The following is a 23,961-nucleotide window of genomic DNA, read 5'->3' on the forward strand; positions in this document are numbered from 1 at the left end:
TATCATATCTAGTAACATGAACAATGCAATTCAATCACAGCCCCTAAAAGGCATCACTTCAATAATCACATGGCTATGCAATTACAGCTAGGCACCCTGGCAAGGATGCTGGCAACATATTTCCAATTCACTTATAACATCACATACGGCATGTGACCTCCAGTCCCCAAAAGTACCACATTTATATAAATGCCCCTCCTGTGCAACTACAAGCTTCCATCCCATAGGGGATGTCAACACTATGAACATTCATATTCAGCCACTCACACCTCAGTGTAGTCCTAGCCATCAGCTCTCAGCTGAAGAACGAAAGTTCCAGCATTAGGTAGGCTTGAAAACATCCAAAAACCCTTGAGGGAATATCTCCTTTAAGTCACCAGCGACTTAGGCTGGGAACTTCCCCATTCTGTGCTGGGGAAGTCTGCACTGCTCCTGCAGCTCCCCCTGCACCTTTGCATCCCAATAGTGGTGACCTCGTCTTCCTGGGGTCACCACACGCCGAAAACAAGCAGGTTTTCTTTTCAACTGCGCCATGCCCCGCAGGGCATTATGGGGCGCTCCCTTGACAGCGAGTATATGCGAGTAGCGTGTTTCCCGCTGCTCCGGTGAGAGGCAAGCTGCTGGACTAGTGGCCTCGCACCACATTGCGCTCTTCCTCTGGGGCCCGGTCCCAAACGGGCGCTACTAGTGCAGGTAAGTTGGAGAGCAGCTCCGGGAGCCCACCCCCTGCTGCTCTCGACAGCTCCCCGCCTGGCCAATGCCCTTGCGTGCTGCCACGGGACCAGGCCCTTCATTCTGGTCCGCTTGCTCCTGGGGGCAGTCATGGGAGTTGCAGCCAGCGTTGTAACGGCACTCCCCCCTCCTTTCACCTGCTCCGGGGGAATGCGATGGCACTCCCCCCTCCTTTCTCCCAGCACCCGGGAGCCTTGGGATGGGGTCCTGGACCCCCACTCAGCTTCAAGGGTAGTGCAATGGTGCTCCCCCACTTCCTCTTAGGTGGGTCCAGGGATGGGGTCCCGGGCCACTGAGACCCTTTCACCAGGAGTGCAATGGCGCTCCCAGACTTTCTCTTTGTCGAGGCCCAGGGATGAGGTTCTGGGCACCTAGAGACCTCTTCACGGGGTGCACGACAGCACTCCCCGGTTTCATTTTAGTTGGGGTCCAGGGATGGGCTCCTGAGCCCCCTTTGGCATTTTCAAGGGGAGAGCGATGGTGCTCTCCGACTTTACTTCGCTGGGGCCTAGGGATGGGCTCCTGGGCCCCATAGGCACCTTCACAGGGTGTGACAGCGCTACCCATAGTCACAATCTTTTGGGGGCAGCCCCTGGGACCTGACCCACCCCTGGGGCACATAAGAGACCGGCGGCGGAGCCCAACGTGCTTCGTTGTCTGTCCAGTCAAAGGGTCAAAGGTTGCCTATCTTCTGGTGGGCCTGTCTTGGCCCCTGGTGAACCGATTTCACTGATCTTGGTCTCCTTTTGCTCCTGGTGGCCAGTCCAAGCCATCTGGAGAACTTGTCACCACCCTCCTGGACCTCAAGAGGGCAAACTCAGCAAGGAGCTGTCTTCACTGGCTTCCTGCACCAGACTTTCACCTGACTGTCCTTCTTGGCCTCTCCTCTCCTTGTACAGAAGCCCAGGCGTCCTCTCATTGGTCCTGGACTCCCTCTGAGGCACAGTCGGGAGTCCTAGGTAAGTCAGGAGGTTACTCCTTCCAAATGCCCATGGCACCAGTCTCTAGCACCAGTCTTCCTCAGCAAAACCACACACCAGAGAGAGCTCCTCTTCATGTGCAAGACCTTTTAAGACAAAGTGGTTGGGGTTGGCAGGAAGGTACCTCTGTCCTATCCGGAAGTGACACATCACCTCTCTGCTGCTGATCCCTCTTTCCTGCACAGGCCTATGGGATACTTCAAGATGGCATCATCCAGGGGTCCCATGCCACATGTTCTCTGAAAAGCCTCCTTCCCCCAATTACTGACATCACAGCCCTGGCCAGGAGCAGGGCTGGTGCCTGGCACCAGGTGACAACTGCTGATTGATGCCCTACAGCTTCACCTCATCTCTCCCTCTTGGATAAAAGACCTCCACCATGGGGAAAGGTTGCAGTGAAGGGCTAGAGCTCTCATGCTACAGCTTGGGGAGGAAGGTAATTAATTCAGCCTGGCAGGGCCACACCAGGTCCGGCTCTGGTTCTGAGCTGAGTCAGAGGAATATGACATTTCTGGATGACCCATAAGCAGTACTGATATGGATTTGGACCTAGCAGAATGGTTCTTTTCACACAACTTACATTGTACTTTGGTGCGTGCCTGGAGTTTTGAAGGCCCTAGGGAATTGAATCTACCCTATGTGTTCTCCTTCTCCATAGGAGAATAATGGAGTGCTCCTAGAGTGAAACAGTACAGCACACTAACTGTCCCTCACATGTGTCTCTCCACATCATAAGGTCTATTCCATCTCACCACCCAACTCTGCATGGTCCCTTCCACAACCATGTATCTGTACCCAGCTCCTGGGCTGCGCACAACAAGAATCTCCCCCACACAGACCTTACACAGGGTGTGCACACATGTCCACATGTAACCAGTCCAGTGCCCCTTACCCTGGCTGTAGCACACTGCCCTATCTCACAAGGCGGACACCAGTGGAACCCACATACAGTCCATTTTATCATGAGTTTACAGCGGATAAGTCCCAGATTATGAGGCTCTCCCACAGTTAAAGCTCAAAAATCAAGTGTTCAAAAAGCAATATATTCAGGCGGCTCAGATGGTCAGAACTACCTGCTCACAGTCTGTCATCATGGAAAGAGTCTACCACCATGCTTATGACAGGTGGGGGACGTCAAAGTCTACTGCCTTATTCCTTTGATGAAGTTATCCCAAGTCTGCCTGTTGCTCCTACCTAAACTAAAGCTTAAATCCACAGCTCATTGATCGCTGTAGGCAGTGGTGGTGGCAGTAGGGCGCAAGTATGGAGAAGTAGCACTAGAGTATATGGAGGTTATGAGATACTAGGGCATCGGCTGGGATAAAGGTACTACTATGAGGGGAGCAAAAGAAGTACTAGGGTATAGGAATTGTACTAAAGTATAAGTAGATCTACTAGTTTATATGTAGGGATCGATGTACCGCAGGGTAGATCGTTTGTGTAAGATTAAAGGTAGTGAGGTAGGATTAAAGGTGGTAGGATATTGATATGGGTGGAGGCCCTGGGTATAAGAAGGGGTATTGGTACAAGGTCTAGGGTAGAGAAAGCTGTAGAGGGGAAAGGGTATTAACAGGACTAAAGAAAAAATCAATAGGAATTGGAATGAAGACATGGAGGAGACAAGGCTTAATGGCAGGAACTGCTGACTTTGGTACAGGTTCGAGTCCCGGCATCTGCTAAACATCCTATGACTCTGAGCAAACACTTAATCATCCTGTGTTTAAAGTAAATGGATATAATCTTGTATAATGTAATCTCGTGCTTATGTAAAGACTGCAAAAAACAAGAAAAGAAATGTGGGTGTAGTGTGGGTACCGCACAAAAAAGACAATAAGATGGTAGATACAGAGGAGACAAAAAAGGCACAAAAGGAGGTTCGCTCCTAACAAGAGAAAACCACTGTAGGGAAATACTTCAATATAAGGGCATTCACCAGGGTTGATTTTACCTTCTGGAAATGCCATTCATTTAGAACAATTCAAGGAAACAGGTTGATGGAAAAAAAAGGTTATCCAGGTCAGGGTTCCTCAAGTCTCATCGATCGCCTTACCTTCTCTCCTTTGGCTCCACTCGGACCACTTAAGCCTGGTACACCTGAAAGTCCTGGCAGGCCTGGGGTCCCCCGAGCACCCGGGTCACCAGGATCTCCCACACTGCCCTGCAAACAAGATGATTTTGGCACAAGTGAGAAAGCACTTCCATATAGGTAGACAATTAGGTCTGCAGTGGCATGGCCTGGAGAAGGTGTTGCAGTCTAATGCAGAACTCAGAAGATGTTGAGGCATAAGAACGGTTGTATTCACAGATTCCCTACGCAACTTTGGGTAAAGCCCTTTCTTTCAATAAGGTAACATGCAGCACAAAGCTTGTTGTAGGGGGTGGTCATTAAGGCTCACTACATATTTAGGGTACAGCACGTTACAGAAAAATTGAGTAATTGTAGGTCAATTAAAAATTCTGTGATTGTGCATCAACTCTAGGAAAGTATGCGGTCACTTGAAGCTTAAGGTATAATAGTTCACTGCAAATGCATGGCGTCAAAGGTCCACAGCATAATTACAGCCATAGTGCACTTTGGCTTTTAAGCCTTTATTTATCTAATGTCTCAAATGTCACTGCCACCACTTAAAGTCTCATGATAGTTGCAGGGAAGTAATATTGTAAGTGGTATTACAGATAGTGGTGGTAGTGGTATTTCCAAGTTGCATTATTACAGATGATGCCTTATGGCCCTATGAACTCGGCAATTACATGCCAAAATGAGTGCTACTGACTTGATTTACACATTTAACCCTGTAATTTCAGACCTTTGTCCTGGAGGATTTGTCCCCCGAAATCAATGCTGTGTTACCACCAATGGTATTACCAAATGTAATACAATAGGACTTGTAATTCTGCTTGAGGCAAAAACACTAGATTTAACTCAAAGCGATAATTAGAGGCCACTCATGAGGGCCTGAGTGTATCATAGGACACTTTACTGCCATTATGAGGTCACTGCAAGCTCAGCATAGCATACCAAGAGATATGTTAGCTCTGCTTAAGCAGGTGTCTTTAGGGTCATTTCAAAGTCAGAGTCTCAAAGTACACTGAAAACTGAAGTTTGGCTCGGCTACTTTACTCATAGGATGCATAAAACCACTTCACTAGTAAGGCATTTATGTCACTACATACTTATGCATCTCGAGTGACTGATCCCCACTTGGCATTCAACACATCGTACAAACTCAAGATATCAGAGTTCAGTGCAGATTCTAGACTCACCCCTTTCGGTTTCTTGAGTCACTGCCTGCTTAGTGTCTTTCATGACACTTCAGGGATAAGGTCTACTATGTCAAAGCAGACTCAGAGAATCAGGTCAGCTCTGAATCTCTTATTCCACTGAACACGGAGGGGTTTCTAAATCAATGAACTCACAATCAATGAACTCACAACAACTCTAGGGTCATTTCATGCTCATGGTATCTTACATTGCAGTAAACACTCACCATCATACTGCACTGAAAATGTATGGTATCCCAGTCACTAAAAACATAGGGTATTATATATTTTTTAATGATTTCTCATGCCACTGTTTGCCGGAGTGTGCTACTGTAGTGGACACTTAGGATTTCTTTGGCCCCTCCAAGGAAAAAGGTCTCGAAAGCTACTGCACACTGCGGGTGTCCAAGGTCACTGAGCAAGAAGGCCATTTTAAAAAATGGGGTATACCCAAGGTTAGTCCTGGACCTGGGCACTATACGATACAAAATACAGTGGTCCTAAAACCTAATTTACAAAAAGCATTTGGTCAAAGTATATTTAATTTCAATTATATATTTAGACAGGAGCCTTGAAACACAACTAGAGGCAACCTTCTGAGAGCCTTAGTCAATATTGTCATGAAACTCAGTTGTACACGAGACTAGACAGACAGGCTAGACCAAGATAGTATATTAACCCCCGGTCTCTGAGATCACTGCACAGTTGGGGTCTCTTAGGACACTAAAAACCTAGAGACTTTACAAACAGTATCTGCCTATTAACCCCTTGTGTGCTGGTGACGGAACCACTCCGTCACCAGCCATGGGCGCGCTGTGCTAATGACGGAGTGGTTCCGTCACGGTGCCGTGACGGAACCACTCTGTCACAAGCACAGCGCGCCCGTGACTGGTGATGGAGTGGTTCCATCACCAGCATGGCAGCGCCGCGTGGCCCCCCAGCGCTGGGGCGGAATTACCGCAGCGGCCAAGGGGTTAAAGGTCGCGTTTGTCTCGGGCCACATGGGGTCCCTTACACATCTGCCATTTTTCAATGCGCGGTATAAAAAAGCCCTCACCTTCTGTCCTTTTGATCCCGACAGTCCAGGTTTGCCCTACACACAGAAATGAATTAGAATAAATAACGGAAAGAAATAAGCTTCCAGTTCTAAAATCTTCACTTTCACACAGCAATGCACAGGGATGGTTGGGAATCCTGCACACATGACTCGGGAGCAGAGAGGGTTGAAATGTTGCCCTCATAATTCACTAGACACTTATAAATGACACAAGCAACATAACCACAAGGAAAGTATATAAATACCACCCCTTATAGACCAACAAATAGGGGAGAGTTATAAATGCCAGTCCACAATTCTTACCACACAAAGAGGGTGATAAACATAACCCCATGTGACTTCACAAAGGATTATAAACATCAGCGCCATACATCCCAACACACTAACCCTCATGCATCACTACACACAGGGTGTAAATGTCATCCCTTCTCTATCACTACAAAGAGAGAGGGTTAAAGCAATGCTCATCCTTCATCAGTGCACAGAGAGGGGTATAAACATCACTCTTCGAACAGCGCTACACAGAAGTCTATAAATACCAACTTTCATAAATCACTCCACAGAGTGTGCAACCCCCACACACCATACATCACCGCATAAAGAGGGAAATAAACATTAACACTCATACATTCCTACACATAGGGAGTTATGACAGGCGTTGCAAAATCAATAGTTTAGGCTTTCATTTTGAGTTCTGACTAAAACATTAGAAAGTAAGCATGAGCGGATTTTGCGTATTGGCAATCCGCGGATTTGCGTATTTGCGTATTTCGAAAATACGTAAAATCCGCGGATCCTAGCGTATTTTTTTTGTTTTTGTGTTCGCACGGGTTTCTGCAAGTTCGCGAGGGTTTTATTGTACAAAACGCTCGCGAACGTGCAGAAACCCGTGCGAACACAATGTGCCTACTCATGGGTATTGCGCTCGTGAAAGTCAAGGATGCAAAGTCTATCCAGCATCACAGTTGATTTTCCACGGTAGATTTGGGAAGAAGGCACACCTGTCCAGCCTCGACGACGCTCACGATTGTTTTTGGGCTAATGAATGAGTCACTGAATTTGAGCATCAACTAGTTCGAGCGACCATGTGTGTGTTACTATGCAATCGCCCCGAAGGGCGCAGGGGTCCCTTGAGTGAGCTGCTGTAGTATTTTACAATGGCGCCAGCAAGCTGCCAGCGCCGTTGTAAAATAGTTACAAAGTTAGCTTGCACAGGAAGCACTTAGATAAAATAAAGCAGCACCTGCTTCGTTTTATCTAGTGGTTCCTGTGCAAGCTAACTTTGTAACTATTTTACAACGGGGCTGGCAGCTTGCTGGCGCCATTGTAAAATAGTTACATGAGTGGGGGTTCAACTTTTGAACCCGTTACGTCCGCGGATTTTTTTTTTCGGATTTTGTGGGAAATCCGCAAAATACGCGGATTGCGGATTCCCCAAAAATCCGAAAAATCCGCGGACGTAACGGATTTTCCGCTCATGCTTATTAGAAAGTCTACTGCAGAAAAAAGCAAAACAAAAACATTGCTATCTGTGTACAATGTATGTATGAGATGAAGCTGTATGATGAGTACGTGTACTTTTGAGATGTAAAATAGTCCCGCAGCATGAGGTAAGAGTCATAGCGCCCTCTGTGTATATTTTAAAGAATTGGTAACAGCAGTTATTACAGGAGACCGCTGCACTGTCAAACCATGCCTAAACCCCATCTCTAAACATCACCACACAGATTAAATGATACACACCTCGACTTATAACTCACTACTGGCATATAAACTTCCCTCCTTATACATCCCCGCACAAAACCATAATGACCACTGCCTCTTACATACAACCACACAGCGTGTTATAAACAACACTCATCATACATCACTACAAAAACAATAATGACCACTGCCTCTCATATACAACCACACAGCGTGTTATAAACAACACTCATCATACATCACTGCAAAAACAATAATGACCACTGCCTCTCATATACAACCACACAGCGTGTTATAAACAACACTCATCATACATCACTACAAAAACAATAATGACCACTGCCTCTCATATACAACCACACAGCGTGTTATAAACAACACTCATCATACATCACTACAAAAACAATAATGACCACTGCCTCTCATATACAACCACACAGCGTGTTATAAACAACACTCATCATACATCACTGCAAAAACAATAATGACCACTGCCTCTCATATACAACCACACAGCGTGTTATAAACAACACTCATCATACATCACTACAAAAACAATAATGACCACTGCCTCTCATATACAACCACACAGCGTGTTATAAACAACACTTATCATACATCACTACAAAAACAATAATGACCACTGCCTCTCATATACAACCACACAGCGTGCTATAAACAACACTCAGCATACATCACTACAAAAACAATAATGACCACTGCCCCTCATATACCACCACACAGAGTGTTATAAACACTCATCATACATCACTACACAAACAATAATGACCACTGCCTCTCTTATACCACCACACAGAGTGTTATAAACACTCATCATACATCACTACAAAAACAATAATGACCACTGCCCCTCATATACCACCACACAGAGTGTTATAAACACTCATCATACATCACTACACAAACAATAATGACCACTGCCTCTCTTATACCACCACACAGAGTGTTATAATCACTCATCATACATCACTACACAAACAATAATGACCACTGCCTCTCTTATACCACCACACAGAGTGTTGTAACCACCACTCAGCATACATTACTACACAAAGGGTTATACCTACCAAAACTCATACCACACCAAACAGGTTTAGGTATAAAAACCATGCCTCAAACCATGTATCAGCGCATAGAAGTGGCTGTGAATTCCACCCCTCATACATCCCCAGCACGCAAGCCCTTTCTGTTCACCACCAAATTCCAATCCATGTCACTTCTTTTTTTGTCAGAACCCCATGGCCCCTGACCTAAAACAATTCCTTTTTTTCCTACTTGCATATACCTAAACTTGCCATTAGTCTATCTAGAGTTCAAATCTTTATTGGCTTACTCTAAAACTGCAGCACCTTTCATCTAGACTTGGCCAAAAACAGGCCTTGGCTTCGCCTTCACTGCCAGAGACACAAGTGTCCCCCATCTGTGCAGATATCTGCAGCTTGTGCAGTGTCTCCTTGTTTCTGTACTTGTACCTCCTACCATCAATATACCAAGGACCGAACCACAAGTTATGTGGAAAATACCTCCGTTTCCGAGTTTTCAATATGAAAATGAGGCATAACTTGCTAACCCTGATTTCAACATGCTGAATTCCACGTTTTGCTTGTTTTCGGGGCTTTGGTCTCCAACAAACAGTAAAAATTTTGAGCTACCGAAATATATCAAGAGAAAACTGAGAATTTGTGATAATTATCAAACAACACGTAGGTGGGCGAAGTCCTGTTTGATCAGGGACTGGAATTTCGCCCTAAACCTGCAATGGGCGCTTTATACAAGAATTCAGTTTATTGGACAGATGCATCCCACTGATGTTGTGCGTTTGTAAACTTGACATTAGAGCTTCTGTAATCCTTGTGTTTTATCCCCTCATCTGCAAATCTTCTCTATTGATTCTATCGGCTGTAGACTGTCGCTTCCTTTATTTACTACTTCCTTTCTCTTTCCTGTCTGCCCATCACTGTTTCAGGCTATCACGTGCTCAGTATTTCGTTATTCATTGGTTACATTTGTTTACAAATTTATCAGAGTGGGGGTTACTTACTGGATTTCCGGCCACTCCAGGTTCACCCTTTTCGCCTGGAAGGCCCGGCACAGCCACGAGGACCTCCCTGTCTGCACGACTGGCATTAGCCATAAGGGCAGAACATAGTCCACAGGAATCGCCCTAAAGGAAACAGGATTGCGCTCATTACAAGGAATGGCCCAAAATACAGAAATGCCGATAAGAATGATAAAACAGAGAACACGTGGCAGAGAGATTTTTATTGTAATAACCTTTATAATACTTGCAGCCAAAATGCATTACTCTTTTTTTATACATATTAGTACCGTTGACCCAAATAACGTTATTGTGCGTCATTTATTTTCACCATCACAGCATTTTTATATATAGCAAGTTAAGCCATGTTATGGCAGTAAAAATAAAGCTGCCACAATATCATGTTATCTACAGCACCTGTGCTAATAAACTCACATTCACACGTTTATTACTACAGGATAAATGTCAATTTCAGTTTTTTACCACTGCAAAGCGAAATTGACATAATACACAAACATATATACATACGCACTTATGTTTGTAAATACATATTCAAAAACCTTAAATCGTAATATGGAAATGTAAGATTATATTATATCTCAAAGCATGAAATATTGATTTAACCTACTGTGACTCAAATATGTTATCCTAAGGTTTAGCAAATTGTATAAGTAGTGCATACAGAGCGTAGCCACCCAATGGTACATAACAGAAATATACAGTGGAGTGGAAATGCGCGAGATCGAGTAACATGCTAATTGCTGTGGCACACAAAATGTGGGAGAGGCAGAAATATTGACCACAAAGCAATATAAACTGTGAAATTCTGAGAAACGGAAACAATTGGAAACAGTAAGTCTTGCCTGGTCCTGCACACTCACCTTTTCTCCTTTGGTACCCTGAGGTCCTGGGCGCCCAGTTTCTCCTGTACTGCCCTGAAAAGATCACAAACAACATTGATGAGCCATTAATGGGTAGATATGTAAATGCAGTCCTTTTACTAAGGTGTTTTGTTTAGAGGCACTTGTTGTCTTTCCGCCAGTTCATGGAACTTGTCAAGTGGTTCAATAAAGAAGAGATGGGAATCCTGCAGGCTGCTGACGGAGATGTGTTGACTTTCTCATGAGCTGGCATTAAAGTGCCTGAATGTAGAAGGACAGTGAGTGGTGGACAATAGGTGATAGAATGATTGTTATTGTTATTTGCACACATATGGGTAACTTTGTGGGACTGAAGAGAATGGGGCATGATGAAGTTCATAAAAAGCAGAGGAACAGGAAAAACATCGTTTGGAATGCAAAATTGTGGCATCACTACATGAGAATCCCTTTTTTTAATTGGGTGCAATAACATAGGGCCTGATTTTAAGTTTGACAGATGGTACCTCCACCATTCTGACAAACTACTGTCAATTGTGAGATGACTGACAGCCTAGCGGTCATCGCTGTAACTTGAAGGAACCAGAGTTGTAGCCATTCCCTTCAAGGTACAAAATGTTTGGTGGATGGCCACTGAAAGTTTTGATGGCCGTCCACCAAACGTTAAAAAATGTTTGTTTTTCAACAACAAACTCCCAAAGTAGGGGTCTGTTTAAAAAAAAAAAACTAATGACACACACCCCTGAGAGTTTTCTCCCTGTGTGTTTGTGTGGAGGGGTTGTATTATTGTTTCTTTTCAGTCCCTTAATCCCCCAGGTTTTTCTTGGCTGTGTCTGACAGAATAAAGGATATTACACCATCCAAACTAAATAGAGTGGGCAGTGTAATCTCCTTCCTCCCACATCTCTACTCTGTATATGATGTCTGTCTATCTCTAAATGAAGCAGAAGGACTGAGAGCTTACCACACAGGGCAATCTGTTACACATGGAACGAAGTACCCTGTCCTATCCCCCAAAGTCTAAAACAGGCCCTCACTCTCTTATTTTACCACAGAGAGTTCTGATTCTGCCATGTCCAAACTCATACTTTTTCTTCTATCACAATGGTCTTGTACTGCTTCTACGGTCAAACTAATTGATTAATTCATAAGTTGTTTATGGGGGGGGCATGGAGCAAGTTGTAAAGTATGATAACATCCCCCCACATTCCAAGAGTGCATCTTGTCCCAGTACATATCCTTTAAGTATGCACAAATCACAACTATTTGCCGTGTCAAAGCTTGTTTTGCAAGGGATAAATGCAGAGGAAAATAACATATTCTAGCACATGATTAAAGCATAAAATAACTAATTATGAGTCTAATCACTAATTGAGAGCACTGTGTGCTCTCAAACTGTTAAGATTTTTTTTCCTGTGATGCAGATAAGACAGCATAGACCTTCTCTAAAAGTATGCTGTCTCTTCAACAGCTTTAAATGGCAGTCACACTGCAAGTGGAGTTCCTAAGGACATGTTTTTCAAACCTACACGGGTGGAGTACTTTATAAACATAACAGTGAATGGCCAACGGATGCGGGGAAGGAAAAAGAGCATGCTCTAAAAGTACCAAAAAGTCATGAATGCATATTTTTCATGCTCTTGGACTGAACTTTATGTTCCAGCTGAAAAATAATGGGGCATGATGAAAACATATGGCCAACAAGGCTGCAAGTAAACAGATTGCAAAAATGTCCTACTTTTTGCTGAAAAATGTAGCAAGTGCATAAGGCTTTGAAGAGGGATTTGGAGTGGCCCTTAGTTCTGGCCAACAAATGTCTACAGTGGATGCTTCGCTTTGGAAGGCCACTAAATTACGTTTCTGAGGAGGCAGAACTCTGTCGATTCCAAACAATTTTGAAATGCAGATGATCATTCACTGGGGAATACTTTGTTCAGCCATATTGTGGCCTCAATAAAGAATGCATTGCTTGAAATTGAAAGGTTTCCTCTTTCCATATAAAAAGCGATTCTTAGGAAACAAAGATTATGTAATAATTTCTTTACTGGGGAAGTATGAAGTTGAAGCTGGAATAAGTTAAACGTTTTTGTCTGATGCATATGAAACTCCAGGAGTACTTTTGGGATGAAAAGAGTGTATGGCTTCAGACCCACTATGCTTTTGAAGATGCCTCGATAATGCACTTTAGAAACTCGAGCCGGATGTTTAGTGATTTTTGTGACAGAGGTATTTGCAACCAAAAATGCTGAAAATGTCAGAAAAAGCCATAAGGTCAAAGGGTTTTTGCATAAGAAAGGCTAAGATAAGATTTAGATCTCATCGGAAGCTGGCTCTCTAAAGCCAGGATGGACATACAGCAATCCATTTAAACGATGATTCATGTCCACGTTCTACATTGGAAATGTATTATATGAATTCTTGTAGATAGACAACAATGGTAGGAGGGAATGCTTGCATAAATCTTCAAAAATGCAAGAAGAAATTTATCATTCACTAACATTCACCATTCAGTTGCTTCAAACTCATATTGTAAAAAACACCAAGTCCATTTATCCCATGTGTTACTGAGAAAAAATAAATTAAAAAATTGAACTTTCTTTAAAAAAATAAAGACCTTGGAATACCCTAAAGAACAATACCAATAGTAGTTTGATAAACGTAATATAATAATAATAATACCCATTAATTCACAGCGTCCTGAGGCGGAAAGCCGGGACCTGCTCTTAACGCTAGGAGACAAATCCAAAACCGATATTAGGGTTTTAGGCATTTTGCTCTGTGTCACTCACCTCGATTGTAGCCGAGTTAGGGCTACGCGGGGCTGCCATCTTGGGTGAGGAGAAGGTTGGTGGGCTAGCATTCGAGCGCTTAGCCCCGCCCGCACTCCCGCCCTCGAGTGTATAAAATGGCACCCTCATACAGGAAGCGCAGCGGGGGCGCCGGCGGGGCGCCGAAGGCGCGCCAAAGGCAAGCCCGTCTGCGCCCGTCCGCGCCTGGCCGGGACCAGGGGCCACGACCCCTGGTCCGGTGCCGTGGTACTCCAGGGAAGCCTTGCTTGCACTAAATAATAAAACCGGCCTTATTAGTCCGCAAACAGTGGAGGCACTGAGGCGGGAGGAGCTGCTGAAACCCATAGCCAAGCCATTTATTAGCAAGACTAACACTAGGAGGGAAAGAAGAAAAGTAACATCACAGAGCGTTGCCCTGCTCAACACATGCTCCCTCCAAAAACACAATTTGGAGGTGTTCTCTTTGCTCCAAGAAGGCAACCTAGATGTATTAGGGGTCACGGAGACGTGGCTAGAGGATTCGTCCATGCCGGATTTGGTGGCAGCACTGCCACCCAACTTCAGCGCCACCATCCACAATAGGAAAGATGATAGGAAAGGGGGGGAGTTGCAGTTTTTTATAATAACTCCTTTAAATCAGAAACCATTTGTACAGAAAGTATAGAGGGTGCGGACATCCTGGGAGTCAAGCTTTGTTCTGCCACCAATTGCCTGGCGATACTCATCGTCTACCGTCCCCCTAGAACTCCCCCAGCCTTTATCGAGCCTTTTTTGGGACTGGTCCACAACCTTCGAAAAAGGTATGAGGGTCTTGTGGTAATGGGAGATTTCAATCTCCACTGGGAGCAGTCCACTAAAGAGGCAACGTCCAAACAGTTAGAAGAGGCTATGACCGCGCTAGAACTAACCCAGATAGTGACAGGTTCAACACACAAGAAAGGTCACACATTGGATCTGATTTGGACATCAGTCCCGGTGCTGAGCCCTATCACTATCTCGCCCTGCATATGGTCGGATCATCACCTGTTGCAGGGTAGATTAGCATTCCCGGGGCAAAGAGTAAACCCCACCGCCGAGTGGCAGGTTGTGAGAAGGTGGAATTCAATCAACACTGATACTCTATTATCCACATTAGAGAAACCCTCTCACCTTAACAGACTACCAGAGGATGACGTTGAGATGGCCAGCCTCAAACTGTCACAAAAATTGGAAAATGCCATTGAGGCAGTGGCACCTGCACGAAGGGTAAAAATTGGGGACAAAGGGAAAGGGGCCCCCTGGTTCAATGACGCTCTGAGGCTCCTGAAACGCTCCCTGCGCCGGAGCGAGAGAGCATGGCGAAAGGGGTATGATCCCAATACCCAAGCCTCGTATGTTAAAGAGCTCACCACCTACAAACAAGCTATTAGGGCCAGGAAAGGTGAGTTTTATGAAAGCAGAATTGCGACAGCGCCCAATCCCCAGAAAGAAATTTTCAAAGTACTTACAGAACTGAGGAAAAAGAAGGAACAGCCCCCTCCTTCACGCAAGAAGACTGCCATAAATTTCAGTCCTTCTTCACCACCAAGATATCTGACCTCCTGACAGAAATCGAGACCACCCCTAGACTGGACTGCCCGGGAATCACTCAAAAGCCTACCCCTACAGTCACCCAGCCCCTAACTTCACTACCCTTACTCACTAAAGAAACTCTGAAAATAGTGATGGGTCAAGTCAAATCAGGCTCACCGGCAGACCCATGCCCTCCGAGGATTTACAAACAAGCCTGGTCAGGACTGGAGGATGACATACTATCGCTCCTAAACAGCTCACTCACATCCGGACAGGTCCCTTCCAACCTCAAGGAAGCCCGGCTGATTCCTCTCTTAAAAAAGGCAGGGGCAGGTACCAAGATCCTGAAAAACTACAGGCCCATTTCACAACTTCCTTTCTTAGCCAAAATAATGGAGCAGCATGTGCTGCCCAGCCTCTCACATCATCTTGAGAACAATTCCTTGTTGGAACCGAACCAGGCCGGATTCAGGGCCCATAATAGCACGGAATTGGTCATGCTTTCTGTGCTGGACGACCTGCGACTTAAAGCAGATAAAAAAGATCCTTGTGCCCTGGTGCTGCTTGACCTCTCCGCGGCATTTGATACGGTCAAACATGACCTACTACTGTCGCGGATGTGGGATTTCGGTATCCAGGGCACGGCCCATGCCTGGCTGACCTCGTTCCTTGGTGAACGGGTCCAGAGAGTACAGCTGGATGATCTGGTATCAGAGGCAGCAAGAATCACATGTGGAGTCCCACAGGGCTCGGCCCTGTCACCCTTAATGTTTAATGCATATTTGCAACCCCTTATCTCATCACTAAATCAGATGGACTGCAGTATATACAACTACGCTGATGACACACAGATCATCATTCAAATCGGCAACTCTCCAACAGCTTATCAGAAATTGCAAAACATCCTAAAATTTACCGTCAATTGGATGACGGCAAACTCATTAAAGATTAATCCTGACAAGACTGAGGTGCTTGCAATCACGACAACATCTAGCCCTTGGAGTGACCTCTTATGGCCCACTGAATTAGGAAATTCCCCAGTACCTGCAGAAACAGTTAAAAGCCTAGGCATAGTTTTAGATGTCAATCTCACTATGTCAGCCCAGGCCTCAGCTGTAGTGGGCACTTGTGTGGGCCTAATGAGACAACTGTGTAAATTGTCCCCCATTTTGACGGCGGACACACTCAGGAGAGCAGTATCAGCATTAATCCTGGCACGTCTGGACTACGGTAATGTTCTGTATGTCGGTACTCCACAAAAACTGATGAACAGACTCCAGATAGTCATGAACGTCGCTGCCAGACTCATCTTCAATAAACCAAGAAGGACTCATGCAACCCCCCTTCTTCGCAAACTCCATTGGCTGCCAGTGAAACAGCGGGCCTATGCATTTCGCATAAAGCCTTGTACGGACAAGCCCCTAAATACATTAAGGAACGTCTTGTTTCGTACGCCCCTAGCAGGAATTTACAATCAGTAGATGCTGCACTGTTGGTCTGCCCACGGTTCAAACTGTCCTCTCTAGGAGGGCGCACTTTCTCCTACACAATTCCCAGTGCATGGAATAAACTGCCAGAGAGCTTGCGCAAAGAAACAAGTCTGCTGCCCTTCAGGAAAAAGCTAAAAACCGTGCTGTTCCAGGAGGCATGGGGTACCATCTAGCTCGCTCCTCTAACAACACTGTGTCCACTCTCCGCTAAGCGCTTAGAGACCCCTGGGTGATAAGGCGCTCTACAAATCCAATATACAATACAATACAATACAATATAAAAAATTATCAAACATGCCCTTGACAAGCATTGAGCTAAAACAATCGACCTAGTCTTGAAAAACAAATAAAAATAAGATGCATTTAGTATGTATATTCTTAGAGGCACACCATATGAGACACAATAATCTACATGTAATAAAAGATAGACAATGTTGTTAGTACTAAGGATAACAACTTTTTAGAAAGATTACCCCATAACGTGTTCATTCAAGAAATAATGTAATTTTCATAGATTTTCAAATTAAAATAAGAAAAGGCAGCAGCAGGTGTAGCAGAGGCTAAATTAGGTAAGTACTAACAGCTCTCTTTGTGGTAGTGTGGGCAAGCAGTTAGGCTTATCCAGAGAGTGTGTTAAGCATTTATTGTATTCACTCACTCAAGGCTGATGGCATACACTCAGAGACTGAATCAGAGACTGAATCCAGAACAATTAGGTAAGTATAAAAAGGTATACTTAAGTTTATTTTGTAGAACCAAGCAGGACTTGGCACAGGCAAGTAATACATACTTTCAAATGCAAGGCTGTACACGGGAATGCAATTGTGGATTGTTTTGAAATCGTTACAGGTTTGTATTTCCTTTAAAAACAGTTCAAAATACTGTAAAATTACTTTGGATTACATTTAGATTCTTTTTCAGATACTTTGAGCATTTGATGTGATATGCTGAGATATCGTTAACTGGGGTTTGCCAATTACAGGTAAGTATGACAATTCTTAGGTTAAAGCACACTTACTTTTCTTTCATACAAAACAACAGTTCAACACAACATTTTTAGGATCAAAACGTGTAACATTGGTTCCTATGGGAAAAAGAAGATTATCGGTTTGCAGGTAAGTAGACGATTTGCAAGAATAGTTTTTGATAGTTAGAATCAGGGTTCTGTGGTTCCCCAAGTCTCAGGAAGGCACTCAAATTGCACAACCTGCGACACTAGGGCGGTCGGGTGCAGAGTGCAGGATGCCAATGTTATCCAATTGGGCTAGAGGGCACCTCAGTTGGGGGCTGCTCATTGGTAGGCCACTCGGTCTCGGGAGCCAAGAGATCCTAGGGTTATGGTATGGGAAAGGAGGTCTGGGGTTTGCACCAAGTCCACACCACCAGTGGCGCAGGGGCGGCAGGGTGCTTAGGAGAGGTCTGGAGCCTATTGTAATCCTATGGAGTTTGCCAATTTTGGCAGCAGACATGGTCCAGGAAGTCTTCTGTGAGTAACCAACAGCTGGGCAGGTAAGTTGGAGGGCTTCGGGATGTAGGTGCACCTCAGGTCCTCTCCTCCAGGGACCAGGGCAGCCGGATGCAGGGGTGGTGTTTAAGGTCGGATTTCACCTTACCAAGCTTCTCACTGTTGAGGGGGTTCTCCGTGCAGAGGCTGCAGGCCATGTCGGGGCGTCCTGGAGGAGCCAACCCACGGTGAATTCGGTCTCTGGAGTGCTGGGGGATCTCGCAGGGACTGGTGAGCCACTTAGACTCGGGCAAAGGCGACGGTTCCAGTGGTGGTTACAGGCATCGTGTTTCTTCGTTCTCAGCATGCGCAGGGCTTTTCTTTGTAGTTTCTTTTAAAGAGAGCTGCTGTTCGCAGGAGATACAGTCTTTGTTGAAGGCAGTCAGTCCTCCCACGGGTTCGGGAGGTCACTGGCTGCAGGGCAAGTTGCTTTTTGGCGCATGTTCGCCGGAACTGCAGACGGGAGAGTAGGACTGGGGCAAAGACAGTTGTTCTATGTAGTCTCCTCTGCTGTCCGACTTCTTTCATCCTTCTTCTTCATAGGTTGCAGAACTCTGCCTTCTGGGTTCAGAGCTGCTCACTAAATACTGTATTTAGGGGATGTTTTTGGGGTCTCGAGGTCAGTAGCCAATGGGCTACTGACATTAGGGTGACTACACTTTTGCTGTGCTCACCCCACATGGAGGAGTAGGCACAGTCCCTAACCCTGATTGGATGGGTCCCCGCATCTTCAAGATTACGGTGACTGAGATATGTCCCCACTTCGCCTCTCCCACCTGGGAGGGGTGGAGGTGGCAAAGCGGGCACACTTCCCTTCCTAGCTTGGTTTTCCCTCCAGATCTCGTGCCCAAAATGGGGGTCAGAACTGGTGGGAGCCAGTTGCTGTTAGCAGCAAAAGGATCGGGGTAGCTAACAAAAGTGGCAGGCGTTTGAAGCTCCCTCCTCAGGGACCCTACCCATCCTGGTGGAGGAGGCATGACACCTCTGCCCAGGATGGGCGTTGTTTCTGGACCCAGAGAGCAGAGCCTCTCTATGCAGGGCTCCGGAAAAATGTTTGGTGGTGGCAGATGGCGAGTAGCCATTCAGGAACCACACAAGGGCTGGTCGTTTTTTCAGAGGGGCATCTCTGAGTGCATTTTACATTATATATTTTACTGGCATCAGTGTGGGTTTAATATGCTGAGAACTTTGCTACCAAACTTCACAGGTTTCAGTGAAGCCATTATGGAGCTGTGGATGTGGAGTTCGTAATGATCAACTCCCAGGGCCTGGGCCAACTCCCAAACCATATACTCTTTATGGCGTCCACGCACTTACAATGTCTAAGAATGGACTTAGACACTGCAGGGGTAGGGTGCTCATGCAACTGTACCCTCACCTGTGGTCTAGTGCACCCTGCAGGAGGAATGACGCCTAGGCCACGGGCAGTGGATGGCAGGCATGTCACACAGGGATGTATGTCATGTCAACACTTTTCTCTGCACCAAATCATGCAGCCTGCAATGGCAGTGTGTGGGTGTTTAAGGATGCAGGGCTTCTAGGGTGGCACAATAGGTGCTAAAGCCCTTAGATACCTTCCATGGTCACAACGGCCTTGGTACTCATGGTACCTTTTGCAAGGGGCTTATCTGTGGTCAAAGATTTGCCAATTGTGGGTATAGAGGTAAAATTTAGGAAAGAACACAGGCCTCTGGGAACCTGATTGGCACATCAAGTCAAAGTGCATCAGAAATCTGGCAAAAAGTGTGGGAGGGGGTACTACAGAAACCCACTTTCCTACAATTGGCTATAGAGTGGAAAAGCATTTTGGAAATTAATTTTGACAACACGTTAAATGAGAACAGTGGGCATGAATTACAGATGCTTTGTGGGAGGAACACTCAAATCAAGGGAGGAAGCTCGGAATAAATACTGGTGAATATGGCACAATGGAGAAAGACGCCTTATAGTAATAGCGATCCGCATGAATGTACAGCATTATATTATAGTATTCTCAAAAACAGGAGACTCTTTGCAGAGAAGTGTGTTCTTTATTTTTTTAGGAGGTGTACGAGACAGATAAAAGTTTAAGAAACCTGCCTTATTGAATACATGGGGGCTTTGTTGATATATTTTGCTGAACCTAATGGACACAGTACTTCTGTTGTGGAATATGAAGAATATTCTTACTCTTTGAATTTTAATTTTAGATGTAAAAGGATAATACCTTGGAACTAGTGTTATCCCTGTACTAGGAAACCATTTTCCTAAATGCGTAAGATAATTTGGCCAATGTATATACAAATATTTCTTGAAAGGAGTGTGAACCACTACATTATGAATACGATAAATGGACTATAAATGAAGTTAAATGCATTTACAAATGGATTAAACATAAGTGGTTGATTACCCATATCATATCTGCATGAACTGCTTTGGATAAAAATAAATTACTCAGTAGAGACGAACTGGTAGCACATCAAGGAAAAAAAGATATGGGCTCTTATTGCCACTTACTATTAATTTAAACAGGATTTTTTAGATAGTGGCTAGCTCGAAAAACAGGCATGATTCTGGGCCCTGTGGAGGGATCTTAGGTGACCTGAAGCTTCTTCAGGTCCACAGCTCTACTCTGGAATGGAATGCAGAACCTTCCAGAGGCGGCTCCTCACGTGGGCAGAGGAGCGTAGCCCTACTGCTTTCTCGCACTGCGAGAAACAGAAATGTAAAATGGTATAAATACCATTTTATGTTTCTACTTCTCGCACTGTGAGAAAGCCGAAGAAGGGGCAGGTGAGTGGGCGGGTCATGGAGGAGTGGCCAGCCCAATGTTATGGGCGCTGACTGTTTGGTCGGGCCCAAGGCCGACTAAACCAGTCAGGAGCACTCTCCCATTTTCTCCATGTAGGCTGAATGGAAAAAATGGCCTGCCCATAGACGTCTGTATGAACGACGTCCTATCCAACCACAATGCTGCCATTGCAACGTTGTGATTGGCTAAGGGGAGGAGAGGGAGGCTCCTGCTTCCTGTGAGAAGAGAGCGAGAAGGAGACGTGATTCAGGACCAGAGGCAAAGGTAAGTTTTTTATTTTATTAAATGAATCCCCCACGCGATCCCCTCTCTGCGCAACTCCCTGCCCCCGCCCCCCACCCGCAAGTCATGCTGGCCGCGACTGGAAGCTTCTTCAGGTCCACAGCTATGGAATGGTATGCCCCCTGAACTTAAAACAGCTCATTCCCTACCTGCTTTTAGAAAGTCGCTGAAAACCTGGCTTTGTCAACAGAATTGGAAGACCAGAACTGTGCTTCCTTGTCCTGTTGTTCAGCACCAAAACACCTCCAGGCATATGTTCATGCTTAATACATGATTCATTTAGTCAGTATATTAAGAGGCACTAATTTACTAAATATCTGCTTGACATTTCTCAAAGAAATTAACAAGAACTCTTCATTTTGTTTTGTTTCTGAAAGCCCTATAACACTGATTCTATAAAGGCACTACTTAGGCCACCCTCTTATTGCTCGGACAGTATTATGAACTCTAAATACAGACCCATCTTCAGAGAATTCATTGAACCCACCAATGCAGGCATGCTACTTACAGGGACACCAGCAGGTCCGACCTCTCCCAAGTCTCCCTGGAAATGAAAGAATAGACAAAGCTGAAATCCTCCACTTGATCCAATAAGAAAGCTGAAGCAGTGGACGTCACTGCATTATCTCAAACTCTTAACAATAAAAGACCATGCACAAATACACAGGCTGTACTTCCAGAAGCTTGACAACTCAATCCCCGCGACCAGCGCAGTCCACCGTATGTATTCCTACTTGGTGTCTGCAACATTACAGGGCATCCCAGAGCACACCGGGGGTCTGTACTTCTCACAATTACTATAATAATGGAGGACACTTGAAGGGGTGAAACAAAATCACTAAAGCAACGTAGTAAGGGCAAATCTTAAGTACACTCATAGGCATCCAGCAGATGTCTGATGATAATGTTATACAGGTGGGGCCAATTCACAAAATCTTTTCCTGATCTGCTCTTGCACACACTGGAGAGATAACATAGGTGCATGGGCAATTCACGAAGCAGATCTGCACATCTGCAAAATGTACATTGTGTGCTTATATTACGTTGCACACAAGGATCTTCCTCAGTGCAAATGCTGAGCCACAGGGAGAGCCCGCAGTCACGCCAGCTGCAGATCTAAGTGCATCCTTTGTTTGCATAGAGATGTAATCACAGATACACACAGCACCAAACCCATTACTATGCGTCTGTTGCGACAGAGCATATGGCTGCGTCAGGTGAAGGTGCATTTCAGGCAGGTGAGAAATGTTCTACGTCTTATGCAGACCCTTCACTCTGCCATTCATTAAAGGCATGAGCAAGCACCGCATTACATTTTATTTACACACCTAACGTAGGGTAAGGAAAGGTATTCCATGCACCGGCAGGCAGAGGCCCTGGCTTGTCAATGCATCCACGCGTTAGTGTGGGCGCAAGTGCCTACTCACATTGGTTGATGCCGTCCAACACGAGTGTGGCTCATGGGGGCCCATGCACATTTCACATGCCAAATACAATCAATGCAGCTTCGGCACTTAGGCTCTGTTCCACCCTTCCCTACAAGCACAGATGTTGATCAGAACCAGTGGACAAAATCAGGTATCTACATATTTGCTGTGAGTACTTTCCCCCCTAAGAAATGTGATGCCGAATTTCTGCGAATCTCCCGAAAGTACCCCAGTATGCAAGGCAAACACGTAATGATATTGACGGCCAATCAGAGGCCGCATTGCGAGCATGACGAGCTGAAGGTTACCGAGTTTGGTACTCACCTTGTCTCCCTTTGTACCAGCAAGACCTGGAGTACCAGCCCGACCCTGCGGAAAGGAAAGGAAAGTGGTTACAATTCACAAACAGATACCAGAGAGGCACTAAACACGTGTACCCAGGCACAACACACATAAAGCACAGGCCTACATGCACAAACAGGCATGTGCACATACATACACACGTGTGCACAAAGCACAGACATCTGGGCATTCACAGAAGTGCACACACAAAAGCATCACTTTGTTTCCACACGTCCTATGACCAACATAACTCTGTTAGGCAATATTTGCAAAATAACGATTGATTTCATCTGCTGTAAAAATAACACACTTTCACAATCACATAGAACAAGTACAAGCAGAATCAAACACATCGTCGATAGAATATTCACATAGACCAGTTCCAGCACAACATCAACACACAAACAAAAATATTCCGTACTTTACAACTATCGTACTCAAAGAGCAGACATTCATTCCAGTGTCACATGGCAAATAACTCTCTCTGTGTCCACAGGCAGCTCACTCCAGTTCTTCCCGGGCAGGGCTGCCAGGCCTGTCCGGATCCCTCCTGTGAGCGCCTAGAAAGAGAGATAAACAACCCACTGCCCATGGTCACCATTCTCGATAATAATGCGAGACAGGGCACATAATAGGATTAACTTTGAGTCGCAAAGGGTCTGCGTCTCGCACTCTCACGGTGATGCTCCCTCGGCTAGGCTTGTTTTGTCAGCGACAAGCACGTTGGGACAAGCATCGCTTGTCCCTTGGGCTACAATTCTGCGCTGAAATCCATAACAAGTGCCAGGAAGCGTCCATCCTTGCTGGAAATCCGTGTCTGAGCACGAACAAAGCAGGGCTGGGGGCTAGCGAGGAGAAACCGGGGAGAGGCTCAAACCACATATTTCCATGACCCTAAGAAATATTATAAATACATATTAACAGATTTGCAACGGGCCTCTGGCTTCAAGGACTCTCCGGTAATTGGCATGTTCTGCAGATAAGATTATTTCCACACCAGCCTCGCAGCGGGACAGCTCTGACTGGCGCGGCCGCGTTTTGTGGCGTCTGCCCTCTCTGATGTGCTAAGGGTCAAAATGAAATTTCGATATTTAATCTAGAAAACGCTGAAGAT

At 45.3% G+C, this 23,961-nt stretch overlaps 1 protein-coding gene across 5 annotated transcripts in view; it reads right to left on the bottom strand.

The window, feature by feature from the left end:
- Window positions 1–23,961, bottom strand: part of COL16A1 (collagen type XVI alpha 1 chain) — a 950,832-nt gene that overhangs the window by 362,783 nt on the left and 564,088 nt on the right. For all 5 annotated transcript variants that reach the window (XM_078680648.1, XM_078680645.1, XM_078680647.1 and 2 more), the window contains exons 26-31: window positions 22,830–22,874; window positions 21,587–21,622; window positions 10,675–10,728; window positions 9,797–9,919; window positions 6,031–6,066; window positions 3,763–3,870 (exon numbers count right to left, since the gene is read on the bottom strand). In XM_078680648.1, the coding sequence (XP_078536774.1) occupies window positions 3,763–3,870; window positions 6,031–6,066; window positions 9,797–9,919; window positions 10,675–10,728; window positions 21,587–21,622; window positions 22,830–22,874 (402 nt within the window). The remainder of the gene's footprint in view (window positions 1–3,762; window positions 3,871–6,030; window positions 6,067–9,796; window positions 9,920–10,674; window positions 10,729–21,586; window positions 21,623–22,829; window positions 22,875–23,961) is intronic.

This window comes from Lissotriton helveticus, chromosome 3_1 (assembly GCF_964261635.1).
Source record: "Lissotriton helveticus chromosome 3_1, aLisHel1.1, whole genome shotgun sequence".
NCBI lineage: Eukaryota > Metazoa > Chordata > Amphibia > Caudata > Salamandridae > Lissotriton > Lissotriton helveticus.